This window comes from Haplochromis burtoni, unplaced genomic scaffold (assembly GCF_018398535.1).
Source record: "Haplochromis burtoni strain Fernald_Lab_line unplaced genomic scaffold, NCSU_Asbu1 Contig_30, whole genome shotgun sequence".
NCBI classification, from domain to species: Eukaryota; Metazoa; Chordata; class Actinopteri; order Cichliformes; family Cichlidae; genus Haplochromis; species Haplochromis burtoni.
The window spans coordinates 2,193,707-2,211,285 of NW_024582391.1; the positions used below are offsets into that span (position 1 = coordinate 2,193,707).

General features: G+C 42.4%; 1 protein-coding gene across 2 annotated transcripts in view; it reads right to left on the bottom strand.

Annotated features, from left to right (window-relative positions):
* Positions 1-1,533: 1,533 nt before the first annotated feature.
* Positions 1,534-17,579, bottom strand: part of mkxa (mohawk homeobox a) — a 28,744-nt gene continuing 12,698 nt past the window's right edge. For both annotated transcript variants that reach the window (XM_042219260.1, XM_005918449.3), the window contains 2 exons: positions 5,454-5,487; positions 1,534-5,350 (listed from right to left, as the gene is read on the bottom strand). In XM_042219260.1, the coding sequence (XP_042075194.1) occupies positions 5,131-5,350; positions 5,454-5,487 (254 nt within the window). In that variant the 3' untranslated portion in view covers positions 1,534-5,130. The remainder of the gene's footprint in view (positions 5,351-5,453; positions 5,488-17,579) is intronic.

Genomic DNA, 17,579 nt, shown 5'->3' on the forward strand with positions numbered 1-17,579 from the left:
CTGAAATGATTGCAAGGCCGGATGAATTTTTTAATCAGTCAATTCTTTCAGGAATCTAACAATTAGGCCCAGCGGTTCCCTTGTATTTGCATCCAAAAGACAAAGTCCTGGTTTGAATGAACAGAGGCTCCTCGAAGCATCCTTCGCAGCAAGGTAACTAATTACTTCAGCATGCCACTGGAGTCGTGTTTCTTCATCGAATGGGGAAATGGTTTTCAGAACGTCTGCTTTCTTAGATTTCCCTCTGTGTGGTTTTACCTGGTGTCAGCGAGAGTTTAGTTTGCAGCAAAATGGCGAAGGTGAAGTCCAGAGAAGTCTGTCTCATGCGCTGAGATAACCGTGCACTTCCATGCCTCCTGTCAAGTCCTTCACCAGCAAATGCAGAGAAGCCACAGATAAAAAGGTGACTGGGAAAGCTATAGGCAGAGTGGAATATCACTTAGGTTTTCAATGGAAAATGTTGCTCAGGGAATCTGGGGTTTGGCCAGCTAAGTGCAGTGAGGGATGAGAGGTCAAAAAAGCTGAAAGGATTATTTCAGGAAGTGTCAGCGAGAGCCATCTCGCAGGTCCAGAGACAGCTGTGTAACAGGAAAACCGAAGGGACATCCTGATTGGTTCTGATTTGTAATGAAACCACAGGATGCCTCTTGCAACACTAGCCAGATTGTGGTGTTCACTCCCTCCAGTTTGGTAAAAGCTCTGTCACCATCTTACAAAACCCTTGCAGCCTTGTTTCCTCTAGCTTGTTACCTCTCCTGCCAAGAGAGAGGTCTTGGCCTCAGCTCCGTGGCAGAGCTCAGGTTTGGGAAACGCAGTGGCATGGTAGAGCCATTAATATACAGGAAGGACTGAGCCCCAAGGAAAAGGACACACCTCGGAAGTGTGAGGCATAAATTCAGTCTTTCCCCTGGACTTCCTGAGGTGCCACATCACTGTATAAAAGTTTGTTGCTTTGTCTGTTGGCTTTATCATGCAGAATCCACCATACCGCAAATGTTCAAATTATAGTCGCAGACTATAGTAGGTATCCACATCATGACAGAGGATATAGAAAACCAAAACTTTATGAAACCTATATTCAAAGCCATTTATCTCCTTCTGCTCTCTTCAACTGCAAAGAGACAGATTTTGATGTGATCCCAAGTTGAACAAATAAAGTCAAACATTCTCGTTAAGGTAGCAAAAATACACATGAGATAGCAAACGCTGGGGCCCAAACCACTAATGTGTGGTATGCGGTTGACGCAGCTAACTGCTGTGTACATTCAGCTCTCCCAATGGTTTGTCATGATTAGTTTGTTTAGCTCTTAAAAACCACCACGCCTTTTGTGTCATAAACAAACATCTCCTATATTGCATTTAGTGTCGAGCCGTGGCCCGTAGATGGAATTAAGACTTTGGCCTCCTTACATATACAAAAGAAGGCTAAAGTTGCCCAAAGTGACTGTTTACAGAATTTGTGTTTGCATGTTCTTCACTCATCAAAACATTTGAAATGATAAAAAATAACACTCCTGTATGTAATTTGCGGCACTTTCATTCTCTCTAAATACTCTTACCATGTAAAATTTCTTTAGTTTGTGTTTAAATCTGGACTATAACTGAATAAAGTAACTGAACGTACTATTAGAGGTTTCGCTTATTGTTGTAAACCCAAATAGATTTATTACAAATCTCCTCAGTTCCACACAGGCTATATATGTTTTTGTGTTTCTTCTTTCTTTTACATGTAGAAACCCTACATTTGATCGCACATTTCTCTCCAATGTTCTTTACATCTACGATGAAAGCATGACTTCCGGTGATTGCTGATATTGCTAACAGTTTAACATGTTAGCAATTTTTTAACATTTAAGCTTTAATTGTATATGCATGTACCCACCTTAACCACCTGTAGCTTGTAATAGCCTGTTTTAAAGCCTTGATTAGAGAATTGCCTTTTTGTCTTTTGGGGTGTGTTAAAGGATCAGAGGGTGGAGTGCTAAGTTATCAGTTAACACTAGGAAGCTTGGTTAACAAGGCCAGATGCACGTAGTTGTAAGTAATATCACAGCTCAGTCACACTAGAGTGAAAATAGAATGGCAGCCTACTTACCACTAGGAAAAATTGTTGGTTTCTTGTTTTATTTCTTCTTACTTGTTTTTACTTTCAGCAGCTGATTGCAAGTAGTTACAGTGACCTGTCTCCAAACAACAACAGTCTGACTGCAATCACTGTCAGACAGATTGTTTAAGGTTTGCAAATCATTGCCAACTAATTTCAAAATGTGGACAGATTGCCAACGGGTTGCAATCAGTCAGAGTCAGCTTGCACAACATGCATCTCTTTGCAATAGGAGGCTCAACTTAAAAGGTTGTACTCTTGTTTTCTTTTCAAACCTATGAGCTTCTGGCTTGACCTGCAAGCTAATGTGAAATTCCATTTGGTGCAATTTTTGTTGTGTATGCAGACAACAGCAGATTTGTGATTCCACTTCTATTTATCACAGTTAATCGCCCTATCAGCACAAACAGATACCTGTCTGCGAAACAGAGGGCCTCAATTGGCCAAATGAGGAAGGTTACAGGAACTTCCACATTGGCTTAATTTTCACCCGTGGAAGTTGTTGCTTGGTATTAAGTTCGTTAGTGAACCAGTAACATGAAAAAAAACAAACAAAAACAAACCCCAAACCCCATTGATTTCATTTAGAGGTTTATTCATTGCTTTCATCAAGTAACAACTGTTTTTATAAAAGATATTTTACAAGAGAGCAAATCGGACAAGATGAGGAGATATGTGTTTGGTCATTGGATTGAAAATCCAGTCTCTATCAAAACAAACAAACAAATAAACATAACATTTCAATTTATATAACTTAACAATAAAAGAACCAAACTATGGTCACCACTTTCTTTGTTTCGACAAAGTCAGAAATAATAATTTATAAGCTTTAATATACGTTTGCTTGCTTTCCATTCGTCAGCATGGTTGTGAAAGCATGGTTTGTGCTGGAGAAAGACATATACAGTACCAAAACTCTTGGCTTTGTTTATACTTGTAGGGTTTTCTTTTGGGGGGGTGGCAGGTAGGAACAACAAAGGCATCTTTGTTGTCTCTGAAGCCTCCGTCCTTTTGCTCTGCCTCTTCCCAGAAAGCGGGTATTGTGTGAGGTGTGAGGGTCACGAGCGGCCCAGAGGTTCAGAAGTGCGATTAGAAACACAAGGAGCGGGTCCGATGGTACCCCGCAGCCACCCTGCCTGGATCAGGTGTATAAAAAACACATGTGGGAGCCCCCCCACCTGCATAAGCAAATAGTGCCTGGGGAGTGGCTAGTGCGATTCATTCCATAATACTTCCATAGTCACACTAACAGGAATAACATAGAGTTGTCCTTCATTTCTCTTTACTTCCATTCATTTTTATGTAAAAACACCTCCACTGAAAACTGTAAGTGCAGCTTTTTTTTTTTAAACAGTTTGCACATTCAAGACACATAAAAAGGTCAAAAAGTTACTTTGTGCAGCTTCACTCCCTCTCAAAGTCCTTGACCAGATGCACAGTCTGGGTTTGTCAAAAAAAAGAAGGAAAACTGCACAATTTCTGAAGGAGTGTACATTTTGACACATATAAACAGTACCTTGAAGATATACATAAAATTAAAAAGTCAGCACAGAGAGCCAACTTCAACTTCTCCCATTGACTTCAATTTCATTCCCCCTGTTTGTGAAGTTGGCATCGGTCCCCCCAAACGTTTCTAACATATGCACCGTACATTAGTACATTCTAGATTCTTTCCATTGGATGACAGAAGAAGCGCTTGATGCTTAAGAGAAACTGAGTTTTGATCAAGAACAAAACAGACACACACACACACACAGACGGACAATAACAAATACTTGCTTGGCCGACGAAAAGATAATACTGAAATGTATTTTTGAAGTCAGGGGTAAAAAAAACGGAGCGAAGGGGAAGAAAGTCAAACTTTTAAGCCTGTCCTCTGGCTCCTTGTAAACAGCAATTAGAATGTAATGCTAAACAGCTGAGAGGGCTGAGGATCAAAAGGCTGGGGGTGCTCGTGGCGGTGGCTTTTTTTTCTCATACTAGACCATCTTGTTCTGAGCGCAGACGTGAAAAGGCAACAGTGTCCGCATAAAACACTGATAATGCAAAGCAAAAACATCCCTTTTAGGTCATGGCATTCCTCCACTGAGCCTTAAAGCACGCCTCTAATGCGTATATCTTTGTCACCGCGTCTTCATTTGGGTCCAGCTGAGTGTCATGTGCACATTTGAGCAAGTAAAAAGCCACGATAAGAAAGGAATCCTTCGCTGGTTAATGAAATCCAAGGCCGAGATGTGGACAAGGAGGAGAGAGCTGGCTGCTTATCTGCGTAGCCAGCAGTTGCTGTTGGCCCGCCATCGACGTGGCTGGGACTGGGACAGAGTTCAGTTTACAGTCAAAATGAAGACTCCAGTCAAAACAAGAACAATGCCTTCAGAGGATTCACACCGGGCATTTTCCCAAGCCCAGTGCACACCCGTACAAGTGTGTGCCACTCGAGTTCGTCGGCGCCTCGGATTGCTGAGCTCACTCAGCCCTTAAGGCACATGCTGTTGCTGGGAATTTTCATTCACAAATTGAATCCTGAATCCTGAATCATGACTGGGACCCTAAAAAAGTGTTCCAGAGGCACGTCAGTATCTGTGCTCCACATCGACCACAGTCAGTGAGTTATTTGTCTAAACAACAAAGGCACTTTGGCAAAAAGACTCAATTTGTAGCGTTAAAAAAAGAAGAAATAAAAAATAAAACATGAAAAAAAATAAGTTAACATTACAAAAGTTTTTTTCTTTTTTTTTTTTAAGGAAATACTGCTGCTAAAACTAGTACTCGCAAAAGAGAAGATAGCCAAGGCCTCTTATGAACCTTTTTTTTCAGACATCAATAACAACCAAAAAGAATGAAAGTTCTTTTTCTGCCTCACACTTCCTGACTTCAAATACCCCCACCCCACGACCACCCTCCCTAAACAACAGTTCTTTTCATTTTGGGGTGGGGAGGGGGGAGTTTATTTGGACTCTGGTGAGTTTGCTGAAACAGGAATGTTTGCTGGTTTGCATAGAGGGGACGGGAGGACGACGTCCAGGCTAATATTTCTGCACCAGCGGCACTTTGACAGTCTTGATCTCTGCTATATGAGAGGACTTCTGGATAATGCAGCTGGTGGTCCCGGAGGCACTGTCCTTCCCCTGTGCCAGGTTGGTCAAGGCCATGGCGGCGTTGATCTCCTTCCAGTATGTCTCGTCTTTGCCTTTCGCCTTTTCTTTCTGTGTGGCTCTGGGGCCACCGCTGCTGCTGATGAGCGAGCTGACCATGCAACACGAAAGGACAAAAACAGAGAGCGTTACGATCAGCTCGCAAATGCAAATGACTCGATCTGGTCTGCAGCGTTAAGAGAAAGGCTGCTCACCTGTCACATTTACTTGATCCATGCTCTGTGGTTTCTGAAAGCAAGGAGAGAGAGAGAAAAAAAGGTTAATTTTGCTGAGTTCATCGGGGTCAATGAGGATTTATTGGAATGTCGCTGAACATACACTCTCGCAGTGTGTGTGCTGTAGTGTGTGAGGTCTATGCTGTGCGCTCTTATGCGTACACCCTGCTTTGTGCAAACATGTGTTGCTCTGTTTTCTCTCTTCGCTCAGACGCTGGACAAAAAGGACGGTTTTTTTTGTTGTTTTTGGGGTTTTTTTGCAATAAGCCGTCAAGAAACAAGGTGACTAATAGGATCGAGTTGAAAGATGTTTCTTATGACTCACAAGCTCCATTCTCTAATATTTTGTTGGAAAACAAATGGGCCCGAGCCAATGTAATTGAGTTGTCTGAGGAAATCAGATCAAAAATGACTGAGCGCAGAAGATTTAAAGGGGGAATGAAAAGGCAGCAAGTGAGTCAGTGAGAGAAATGGATGCCTGCTCTCCCTTTCTTTTTTTCCTCTCTTCAAATGGGAGCAATCTTTATCTCATATGTGAAACATTAGCAGAGGGAATAGCAGAGTCATTAAACAATGAAACCCAACTTCTCTTCGGGGCAACCAGTGTGTTTATTTCAGCGTGCTCTTGTTGCCTGAATGCGTGTGTGTGAGTGAAAGAGGAGTTCATTTGGGTGTTTGAGCTGAACCTGTCCTGCTGTCTTGGTTCCAGCCTTAGGTGAGATCTGCCCAACAGTGAGTATGAGGACACAGGCTTGGCGTTTCATGAGGCATTAACCAAAAAGAAAAAAGAAAAAAGCAGAGCATCTGGATTTTTCTAGTCGCGTCGCCCCCGGGCGCTCTCTTTAAGTTAACTAAACACGCGTCTGAGGCCCCATGAGCTTTTAAGAAGTTCGGTCTTGACCAGATATAGATGACTGGATGACTCAAGAATGTTCAAAGGAGGGCAAACTCTCCCCAAATTTTCATTTCGTCCAAAGATAACAGAGTTCGTCATACCTGGGTTGTCTCCTGCTCGGCTGTCAATCCGATTTCCTGAATGTCCTCACCAACAGCACAGGGTCACCCAGTCTTTTATACCCCACCAATGTCGCATTTCCCCATAAAGCAAGTGTCTAAACCTGAGCTAGTGTTTTAACGAGACCCTTCCACCAGCCACCGTCACCACAAGGCAGCAGTTGGCGGGCGTGCATTAACGTTCTCCTTTGCTAATAAAAATCTGCACCCTTCATTCTCGCTGGAATTTCATTTGCTATCGTGGTAAGAAGGGACTGGAAGAGGTTGAGCGAGGACACTGTGTTCAGGCTTCGACATAGCCAACAGAGACCCACTGAGAGCAAAGGAGCCAAAGCTCGTTCAGCGACGGGGAAAGCACATGCAACATTTAACCGTTCTGTTGTGTCACCTCTAACCTCGCCAAACCCTCCGTAGATTTTCCAAATTTCTGGATACAGCGTTCAGGCTTGAAGCGCCTAATTACTCCCAACGCCGCGCTCTGTTCCTCTTTCATGACAGCGTTCAAGAGGCCCCAGAGCTAATGTGAGCCTGATTATAACATTTCCTGCGCTTTTCCCGCTCATTCCGTAATAGGTGTAATCCACAGAGAGAGGGAGAGAGAAAGAGACAGACAGAAGAAGCCAATCATTCTTAGACAGAAGAAGAGCAGGAATGTGTGTGTGCACGTGTGTGAGGGCGATGAGGACGTGATAACCCAGCACTACAAACCACAGGATGAGATTTGGGGCTTCAGCGTGTAAGTGTTCCAAAAAAAATCCTCTCATTCCCATCCGACCACAACTCCCTGCTGTCCCGTCTTTTGCTCTGCCTTTATCTCACTTCATCAGCGAGTCCCCTTTTCCTTTACTGATGTCCCCCAGGTCGACTGTTCACCTTTTGATTTGCTGTAATACCCCCTGATTGAGGTACTCGTCAGGAACCAGCCAAAACAAATGCAATGTTTCCCGTCTGTTTTAATAAAGAGTGACTCTGTGCTATGTCAAGAGCAGGTTTTTTTAAAGCCCCTGATATTATCCATCTCTTCTTAGTCTCCAGTTTTTAAGCCCTCTATATTTCTTCAGCCATTCTTCAAATTAATTGCCTAAATTGCCAGTGTCAACTGAATACTTGAAAACTGTGAAGCCATCCTCCCTGCACTCTATCTCCATCTTTCTTTCCTGATTGTTGCCAGGGCTCCAAAACGGATTGGTCCTGATTAAAAATGTGCACAACACTCCGTAATCACAGTGCTGTAATTAGAGGCCAAATTACACAGTTTTCATGCGCTGTTTATGCCCCCTGCCTTCGAGATACATTAGCTCAGTGTTTACGGCTGTGGTGCCCGGTGTAAAGATCGGTTGGTGACAGCAACTGATAGCAGCAACATCAAAGACAAACAACAGGCAGAAGAAAAGTGTGTGTGTGTTTGTGGGATCTGAAGTGCAGCGTGTGAGACTTTCCATCCACAGCTTTAAGTGTTTCCAGGGTGTGTGAGGCAGCCACTGTCCAGATGATTCCTTTCAGAACACACACATAAAACTGTGTTTTCTGAGCTTTCTAGCAGGTGGATGCAAGGATGACCTTTGCCACCCTGCACTCCAAGGCCCTCATTGGGGACTAGACACCAGCTCTCAACCCCTTGGACCCCAGATTTTGAAAATGCACCACTGCTTGCAGAAAAACTCTGTTTCCAAAGCCCTTTGCCTAAAACATCTAAAACTGGGATTTTTAAAAACAAGAGCAGCGCCAAAGACTCAATAAATGGCCAATAAATCACTGAAGATTTTTTTTTTTTATTATTTTCACTTTTTTTTTTCTTTTTTAAACTCAACTACTTTGCTACTGAATACTCAGTCAACTTTGCTGTTGCCTTTGGGCTTCACTGACAGTGGGGTTGCACGGACCGCCAAAGGGGAAAGCTAAGAAGTCTGATGGTTTCTGGCATTGTGCTGGAAGTCCAAAAATACTAGCTCACTTAACATCACAGCGGGACGATGGAGGGGAAGGGGGAAAAGAACATAGGAGAAAAAAGAAAAAGTAGCTTTAACAAAACTTGGTGAAAATGAGGGAAACAAGCAGGGGCTGACAAATTATTGAGGTTATGAGGTTCCACCTGTTAAGATGGCTGCAGAGGAGAGTGGCTGACTATCATCATTACCATCTGGAGCTGTTGTTAGCAACTCGCAACAATAAACAAGGAAAGCTGAGTTGCACAAACCGTGGGCTGGGCTGAATCAGACAGACAAATAAGCACACACACACACACACACACACACACACACACACACACACACACACACACAAACATAAACACACACACACAAGGGCATTTTATGATATTGCAGGCTTATAGCTTTAGTATTATCCAGAATAATTTCTCGTCACCATGGATAGTATAAAGAGTCTAAAAATAAGAATAGAATAGAAATTGAAAACAAATGATTACCTAGAAACAGAAAAGATGGCTCAATTTTAAAGCAATAGGGTTTAACAATTCTAACACTTATAGGTCTTTTATGCTAATTTCAATCTCCATATTTTTATTCTCTGGCTCTGCTAGAGTAGGTCTGCATGATTCACAGAGGTGTATAATCCTTATTCATCTTATATCGTGCATTGGTGCAGCCCTGTTGACTGAAACAAGTGCTCTTCCTTTAAGGCGACACTCCCTTTAAATCTTTCTTCTAACAGGCTTCTCCCTGCAAAGAGAAGGGCTGAGGTGCATGCAGGTTGGTGGGGCTTTGGTCTTCAGTTTGAGGTGACTGCATAAGAGCTATCAGCACTTTTTGCTTGGAATGTTAGAAGCGAGGAGAAACAGCTAGCTTGGCTCTACCAGCATGTCTACAGCTCAAGTATTAACACACTGGATCTTCTTTTGCTTAATCTGTACATCATAGGAGCATTGTATCAACTGTGTGTAGGGAGTCCTTAGAGAAGCCTAATCCATTTGAAACCTGAACATGTGTTCACTTTAGATACATTTAAAGATGATGCAGAAATGATGTGCTTTGTCTGGATATGTAAGACTACCAGTATGGATGGAAAGCTAAACTAACAATTGTCTGGGCTGCCAGTTTTGAAATAAATAATGAATAAATTCTGTGAATCTTAAAAAGCCGGTGAATCTGGACGCAGAGACAGAATCCAAACTCGACTGTTAAAGTAGGAAATGAGCTAAGCTGATTTCCCCTAACAGGACCTGATGAGAACCAGAGTGGTGCTGCACACTGGACAATCTGGTCACCGCTGACCTGTGCAACCACAGGATAGGAATGGACCATCATGTCATTAAGCAGCCTCTTTGAAGCCCGCCCAAACCCGAGGATGAGTCAGAAGTTACCATCACCACAGGTGAATCACAACGCTGCGCTCGACCTACAGGATAGAACTGTGATGAGCTCACCTGATGTGAAGTCAAATCAATATCAGAAGATGCATTAATTACTTTTAGCCAAGTCAAGAAGACTTGGCTAAAGGAAATGCCAAAAACCCTCAGGTGCTGCGACGCCTTTTTGAGCTTCTTTCTTTCTGCCACTTTAAGCCCGACGTGCGAGCCTAAGATTTCTCTTTTTATTATATTTCTCTGATGCTCTGTGCTTTTTTATAATGTCAAGAAGAGTCTGTAAATGAAGTTAGGGATGCCTTGGCACTCAGCTTGCCTCGTGCTCTGCCAACCCTACTTTTATATCACCCCTCCCAGCCATTCCTTTCCCCGTCTCTGCCGCGTTTGAACAAAGTCTGAGGCTCCAACGAAGCAAACTGTCAATTCCACTCAGCTAGCCAAAGACATCATACATGGCGTGAATTTAATGCCTTCTCCATTCGCCCTGACAACACTTTCATCGCTTACAAAAATATTGAATAATTAGCTCTTAAACTATTAAATCCAACATACATGCGCTGACACGGCCAGACAGATACTGAGCTGCTGCCCAAAAACGACGTTCATCTCCTGCTTTTTCTGTGCTTTCTTTTTTCTTCTTTTTTTTTCCTTTTCCATGTCTGCCCGGCAGATGACACACTGGTGCTGTGGCTGCGGTTGGGGGCAGATAACCAAGATCCTAGCATTGAGGATTGCCTTGTGTCTTCTTGCTAGATGGAGAAATAATAACAGTGCTTGAAATGTTTAAATGCTGCCAGGTTGTCATTGTGTTTACAAGTGCCAGTAAACAGAGAGTAATCAGGGCCCCCGTAAATCAGCCAAAATAAGGAGCGCGTCTCGACGAAGAAGAAGTAAATACGATGTTATGGCAATGTGTGCAAGTGTCTTGTCTGTGTGGCTGTGGGTGGACAGCCACAGCATCCAAAAGAGGAACCAAGGGGAATTAGGAAGTGGAATGAGATGTGAGCATGGGTGGCCGCAGAAAGATTAAAAACAGGATCACGTTCGACTGGGACACATCACTGATGATGAACAGATGAGCCTCTTATCACCGCTTTGACGCGGCAGGTACAAAAGAGATTAAAAAAAGCGGGGCCCAGTCTCCTCAGGCAGACCCTTTCATCACAGCTTTCTCAGCGACATCCTCGGGGATGAACGGCAACTGCTTGTGGTGCAGAAAACACACAAATTAGGACGTGGGGGGGGGAAAGGAAAAGCGAAAACCACAAGTAAACATTATTCAGATTTTTAAGTATTTACATGTGTGCAAAAATAACCTTTTTTTCAGGGGGATCTGGCCAAATGATATGTTTGTGCTGCACACACTGCATTATTATGTTGCAATTGTCTGCAGTGGTAGTTGCAGGGCCCTCTCACACTCTTGGGGGATTTCTGCGTATGTGTGTTCCGCGTCCTTGCTGGGTCACACCTCGGCTCGCTCGTTAAACTCTCTCCTCTCTCCTCCATCCCGTGGGAACGCGATGGCAAACGATTGTTCTCGACACGGCTGGGTTTTTAAAATGGAAACAATTTGTGTTTTATACGGAACAGGGCAGCGTGGCTCGGTTTCTCTGACTAGGCAGGCAGCTGTGCTTTCTAAATCCGATGAAATGATTATGTGTGTGTGTGTTTGTGTGTGTGTGTGTGTCCGTCCCTAGAAGCCTTGGTGTACTGATGATTTAAAAACTATCAGCTTGTGAGGGCTTATTATTCTGCCCTCTTCAAGTTCTATGTTAGGCAGTTGCGTATAAACAGTGTCTGTGCTGGTGTTTGTCTGTTAACACTTCTCCACAGGATGAGCACTGTCTCAGTCTGCTGCTGTCCTCTCTGGTTGCCTCTCATCCAGCCTCTGTTTAGTGGTCAGAAGCCAATATCCCATCTTCCAGTCAGAGAGGTTCACCATGAGGGTTTTTTTTCTTCCTCTCTGTCTTTTTTATCCACCTTTCCATTTGCCTGAAGCTGTCCCACAGCTTAATGCCAGGATTATGCCTAACTTTTGCCAACTCCTAGTTGTTCCCACCGTTGGACCAGCCACACCCTGAAGGACACTTATGTGTCGTATTATGTGTGTCTAATCTCGTCCTTTCTTAGTTCTATTTTCTGCTGTGCGTGACAAGACGGAAAAAAAAACACAGCTGCAGCGGTAGGACACTTATATACCTTAATATACTATGTTAAAGTGGACCTATTACACCCATTTCTAGCTCAGTATTTTTTTTTTATTATTAATGAACTCTGCTAGAGTAGCTCTACATGAGTCACAGTTCAAAAAGAATCCTTATTGGAAGGCTTGGTGCTGCTTTTATTTTGTTCCATTGTCTGAAATGAGCCATTTTAGCTTCTTCTCCCTTTAAGCCAGCTTTCCTCTGATTGGGCATGAGTTCCAAACAGAAGTTTTAAACAGAGGGTGGGTGGTGGAAAGGTGGGTGGAGCCTCTTAGCTCACAGTTAGAGCTGTATGCCTAAAATAACTGTATTGAGGCTGAAAGTCATACAAATCAAAGACCTATCAAAGTCAGCTATTGGTTTATGGGGTTTACTTGGAGTTTGCCAAGTTTAATATGACCGTCCACCACTGTAAAAACAGAACATATAAAGAAAGATAATAGCTGCTTTCAAAGAACAAATTATACTGAACATTACGAATGCATTTTTATCTTGAAACCTTTCGAATTCATCGGAAAAAATGCTGGAAAATCATTACGTAATACAAACAAGAGCAGTCCAAGCCTGCATACTTCCAACAAAGCTCAAAATTCATTTTGTACCACGCATAAACTGAGGCCCTGGATCTAGAAGGACATCCATATTAATTTGTGATATTTTCTTGGTAAATTCAAGCAATGTTTTGAATGGTTTTTTTCTTGTTTGAATTCGATACACGTCTGTGAAGATGACATCTTCACAATGAAAAAAAGTAATCCTTCCAAAAATTCCTCTATTCAGATCCAGCTCGATGTTGGGCCTCATCCCATTTCTGCAAACCTGTCCGTAACTTTTATGTTAACATAAGTATTTGCAAACAAACAGACAAGCCAAAACCAATCACACAAGCTCCTTGGTGGAGGCAGCAAATATTACTCTTATTAGGGCAATAAAACTTTAATAGCTTATAGTAAATTTCCTGAACATTCACGAGCACACAGATATCACTGATGTATAGCTATAGCTTTACATAAAACAACACTGATTTCATAATGCTTATTCATACAGGCTTCAATCCACTGTCTACTGCAGTGATTCCCAAAGGCTCTGCTGTGTGGCAACACTGAAACAAACTATATTATCACATCAAAAATTTAAATCATCTTCACTATCAAGAAACCTGCTTTTTCTTGTAAGTGAGATCAAGCTTACATAATTTCACTCAATCCAAAGTTAGTCTGAATATGCATACTTTACATCATTGTTATGTCTTTAAATTAAAAAAGGGTTTAAACGGTTTCAACAGTTGTTACTGGAGCTCCTTTCTACCAGAAAATTCAGTTGGCGGTGAGTTCTTTGCACCAGGGGACACAGCTTCTTTGGAAATAATCACTGCTGCTTTTTTTTTTTTTTGAAGAAATTTTTCAATGCTCTGAGGAGGACAAATAAAATTCCAACCATCTCCCAAATGAGTTGGAAGACTTTTCAGAGGCGTTTGTTATGGTTATTAACAATCTGCATGACCAGACACCGCAAGGGGTAAGTACAAAAATATATAGATCACTTTTGTAATTTGGATGAACTTTTCCTACACCTCAGTTTAATTGTTAGTAGTCTCACCCAATCCCCAAGTCCCAGTCCTGTGCGAAACAACCCCATCACAAAGTAAGGGCCAACCAGATGTCCCCAGTTTTCCCCCTCATCTTCCTATCTTTTTGAGAAAAAAAACAAGAATGCACACACATGCACACACTCACTTCTTCCAACCACACTCTCTGTGTGTCTTAGTCACTGCCACCACGCTGTCTTTTCTCTCCCAACGGGCCACTTCTGGGGAAACTCAACTCTTGATCTGGATGGACCAAGCGCCTCCCTCTCCTCCCTCTCATGCTGTCCAAACTGATTTCTAAAGCCCAACCTGAACCCAGTCAGTCTTGGCAAAAGCTGCCGCCTTGGAACAACATCTCCAACCTCCTCCTCTTTCTGTCTTCCCTTTCTTCTTTCCTATGAAATTGTGGAAAGAGCAAATTGTAGCCAGTCTATCCACATCTTTGAATTCCTGAGACAACGAGTCTTCATCCATCACTCGCCAGGAGTGGCTCATTGTCATCAAGTGTCCCTGTATCGAGCGCTGTCTTTCCTGTTACTCTGTGGCTTACAGTAAATTACCCTGCCGCCCAAGCAAGAAAGACATTAGAGCCTTAAATCAGTCATAACAGCCGGCATCCCTGAACAACACTGCTACAAAAATCATCCCAGTCGGGTTTTTTTCTTTGGAGAGGAAACAAGAGAGAGTAAGGGAAATCCAGTTAAGTATATCTTGTTAGTCAAAAATATGAAAACAATCATGATAGAAATCTCTTTTTATCGGCAGTGACCATCACATCTCTCTACCCTTCCACCTCACGACAAGGAATCCAAACACTCTGGGTGTTTTTTTTCCACAATGAGACGACTTCTTCCATTCACCTGGACAAGTCGACAGCTCCTTAAGTGCTACGAAACTCTCCAGGATTCAATAACTGTCTGGCACTTGCTCCAGCCTAATTTGAAAGGCCCTTAGGACCTCAGCGGCTCCTGTCAAGCACTGCTGTTTTCATTGAACAGGTTTCTAAGAATCCTACGTGTTAAAAACCACCAGTTTTAGATTTAAGTCAGTTGAATGTGATAAATAATGGGCCAGTTTGTTTCTCTCGGTGGCAGAAATCCTCTAATTCATAGACTTATTGATGGGAAATGCAATAAATAGTGGAAGTATCAAGTGGAAGTGACAAAAATAAATAATTACACGATTTTGGCAGGTTTCGACACAAATATTTCACTTTTAGCTGCTAGATATTCACGTTCCCCTCAGGAAGAATAACTTTTACCTCTTTCTCGCAAGCATATTGTCGGGGCCCATGCCAAGCCAGTTCAAATGGCAGTACCCTTAAAAAAACTTTATTCGTCCAAAAAAGTTGATTGCATGTAAATTTTCAGTGTAATTTTGTTACATAAGTACAACACAAGATGTTAAATCTAAAGGAACCTGTTCAAATGACTTGTATACATTCAGTTTGTACTGAGTGCATATTTCTTAAATATTAATTCTTTGAGTAAATAAACCTTTGATTTTATAGATTTCAGTTGCATTTTACTCAAAATTATCATGTCATCTTGAGCAAGAGTGAAGAATCATTTCTACCTTGGCACCTGTTGATAAGCAGACCACATGTGGACAGGTTTGAGTACCAAACATGACGTAGCCTTGGTCTGGGTATTTTTTATGGCCAACAGAATTCTCTGAGAATCATTGTTGAGTTTATTGTAGTAACCTCTCCCATACATGTTATCACTGGTTGCAACTTTAAGCCCAACAACTTTACTGTGCCACTTTCTTTTTTTTGGTGAAAACGTATGGGACAGGTTCCAGGAATTTACTGGCAGCAAAAGGGGAAAGTGTTCTACGGTTGACTTTTTAACTTAGTTCAGTGCTTTTGACCAATCGGCCTCAGCTGAAAAGAAAGAAAAAACTGATGATTTCTAAAAGGCTTTTTTCTCTAATTTTGTGCGGTTGCACAAGTACTTTGGTCCAGGCTGCAATATCTCAACAACTTTTGGGGGAGTTTCACGATACTTCATGGGTACAATTATGGCAACTACAAAATGAATGATTTTGTGGTCCTCTCACTTTGCATTTAGCGCAGAAATGACATCAAAACGTTTCTAAAATCATCGAAATGCAGTGTCTTCACAAAATCTGTGTATGAGCAAATGTTAGCATGCTAACACCTACATGCTGCCATTTTTATTCTGTTTTAGGATGGTGATAACAGCTATTAACAGTATCTCAACCTAATAGAGGCATGACTTTAAACAGGCAAATAAAAATCTCATTACTGGGAACTTGCTGTTGGCCGCTGACTAGGTTGCAGTTATTGGGGCTTTCCCACATCAATAGATGCACTGGCAAGAACTCTACATTCACCATCAGGCTACTGTACTCAGCTGTAACCAACGTCCATAAAGGGTAGAACCTGAGAAAATGCACTACTGTCAATCTCATGTAAAACGTCTGACCAAGATCTCTCAGTCTCCACCCGCAGAAACGTTGGGAGTTATTTGGCGTATAATGATCTATATGATATCAGACGGGGCGAAATCTGGTACCGAGCAACAAGAAAAACACTCGGCCAGATTCCTGCCATTTAATATCCCATTAAAGGGTAATTTGGCATGAAACCCCTGGCGTGTGTGATGGAATTCTATTGCTCCTTGTGTTCAATGAAATTCCCCACAGGCTTTGGACTGCAGTGTGTATGTGTGTGTTTGTACTGGATGTGTGTGTGCCTATGCTCGTATGAGGCCTGTGAATTGTATGTGAGTCCTTTCAAGCTGGCAGAAGTTTAGTTTTCCACTGGGGTAAATCTACACTCACCATCTCCTACCACGTCTGACTGCCCTCTGTAGTCACAGGGGCTCAGGCTGCGGCCACAACAACCAACTGGCCTATTAACGGACTTTTAGCCAATGGCACAATGGTTGCCAGGCACGCCACTCTTGCTTTGACCAATCGCAAGTGGTTGTTCACAAGCTGGAATTCGGCAAAAGAATGCACCGAGAGACATCGTTTTGTGTTTAAGCTGTTGTTTTTCTACGTTTAAATTCTGTTTCTCCCTGCTGAGTGAAAATGTCAGACGTTTTGTCACTGTCAGAAAGAAAGCAGGGGAACATTCAGAGAGCTTAAAGTTGATTTATTCTGTCTTCTTTTTTCTCTGCGTTTCTGATGTAAGCACAGATTTATGTGAAATCAGGTACTCGGGGAAACATTTTTCTCTTATTATAAAAACACAATAAAACTATTTGCAAAAGAGGAATGTGTTCACTGCACAAGTATCTGGGAAGCGGAGCCCACAGGAGGAAAAAAAAAATTCAAAAGTTGCAGAGGAAGTGACGCAAGCCGGAGCTTAAAGTGATTTCTCTCTCTGCTCTGTCATTTGCTCTGTCGGGGGAATCAGATGCGGTATTAAAATTTCATCTTCTCGACTTTTTTCTTTTGTTTCGTTTCTTTGAGCAGGTCGATCAGATTGGAGAGCCCCCGGCAGGTGTTCGATCCCATGAGTCAACGCCGCCTCTGAGAACTTTCCATGTGCGGATTTGAAAGCTTCTCTTGCATGTAAGAGAGTAACACTTCTGTAATGGTGCCAAAGCCCGAGAAATCCAAGAGGGACACCTCAAAGCCAAGAAGTTATATCAGCTATAGAGATAAAATAGTTAGCCTCTATTAAAAACAGCAGGTCAGCCAGATGAATTAATCCTTTTTTGGGGGGAGGGGAGTTCTCTTATTAAAATCTGGTAGAAGGAGTTATAAGTCTCACTTGGTCTATCTGTCTCTTTCTTTCTTTCTCCATCTGTAAGTCTCAACAGGTGCTTCACTGTGAAAAAAGCCTGATGTTCGTTCAGGTCAAGGGGTTTGAAGTTCTTCTTTTTTTTGATAAAGGCAATCGTACCCGTTGCAGTCGTTGATGTGTTTCATACAAACCAACCCCCACACGCTCCTTCATGCTCAGATAATAGGAAACACATTTGTCCACGTTTGTCCCCCCC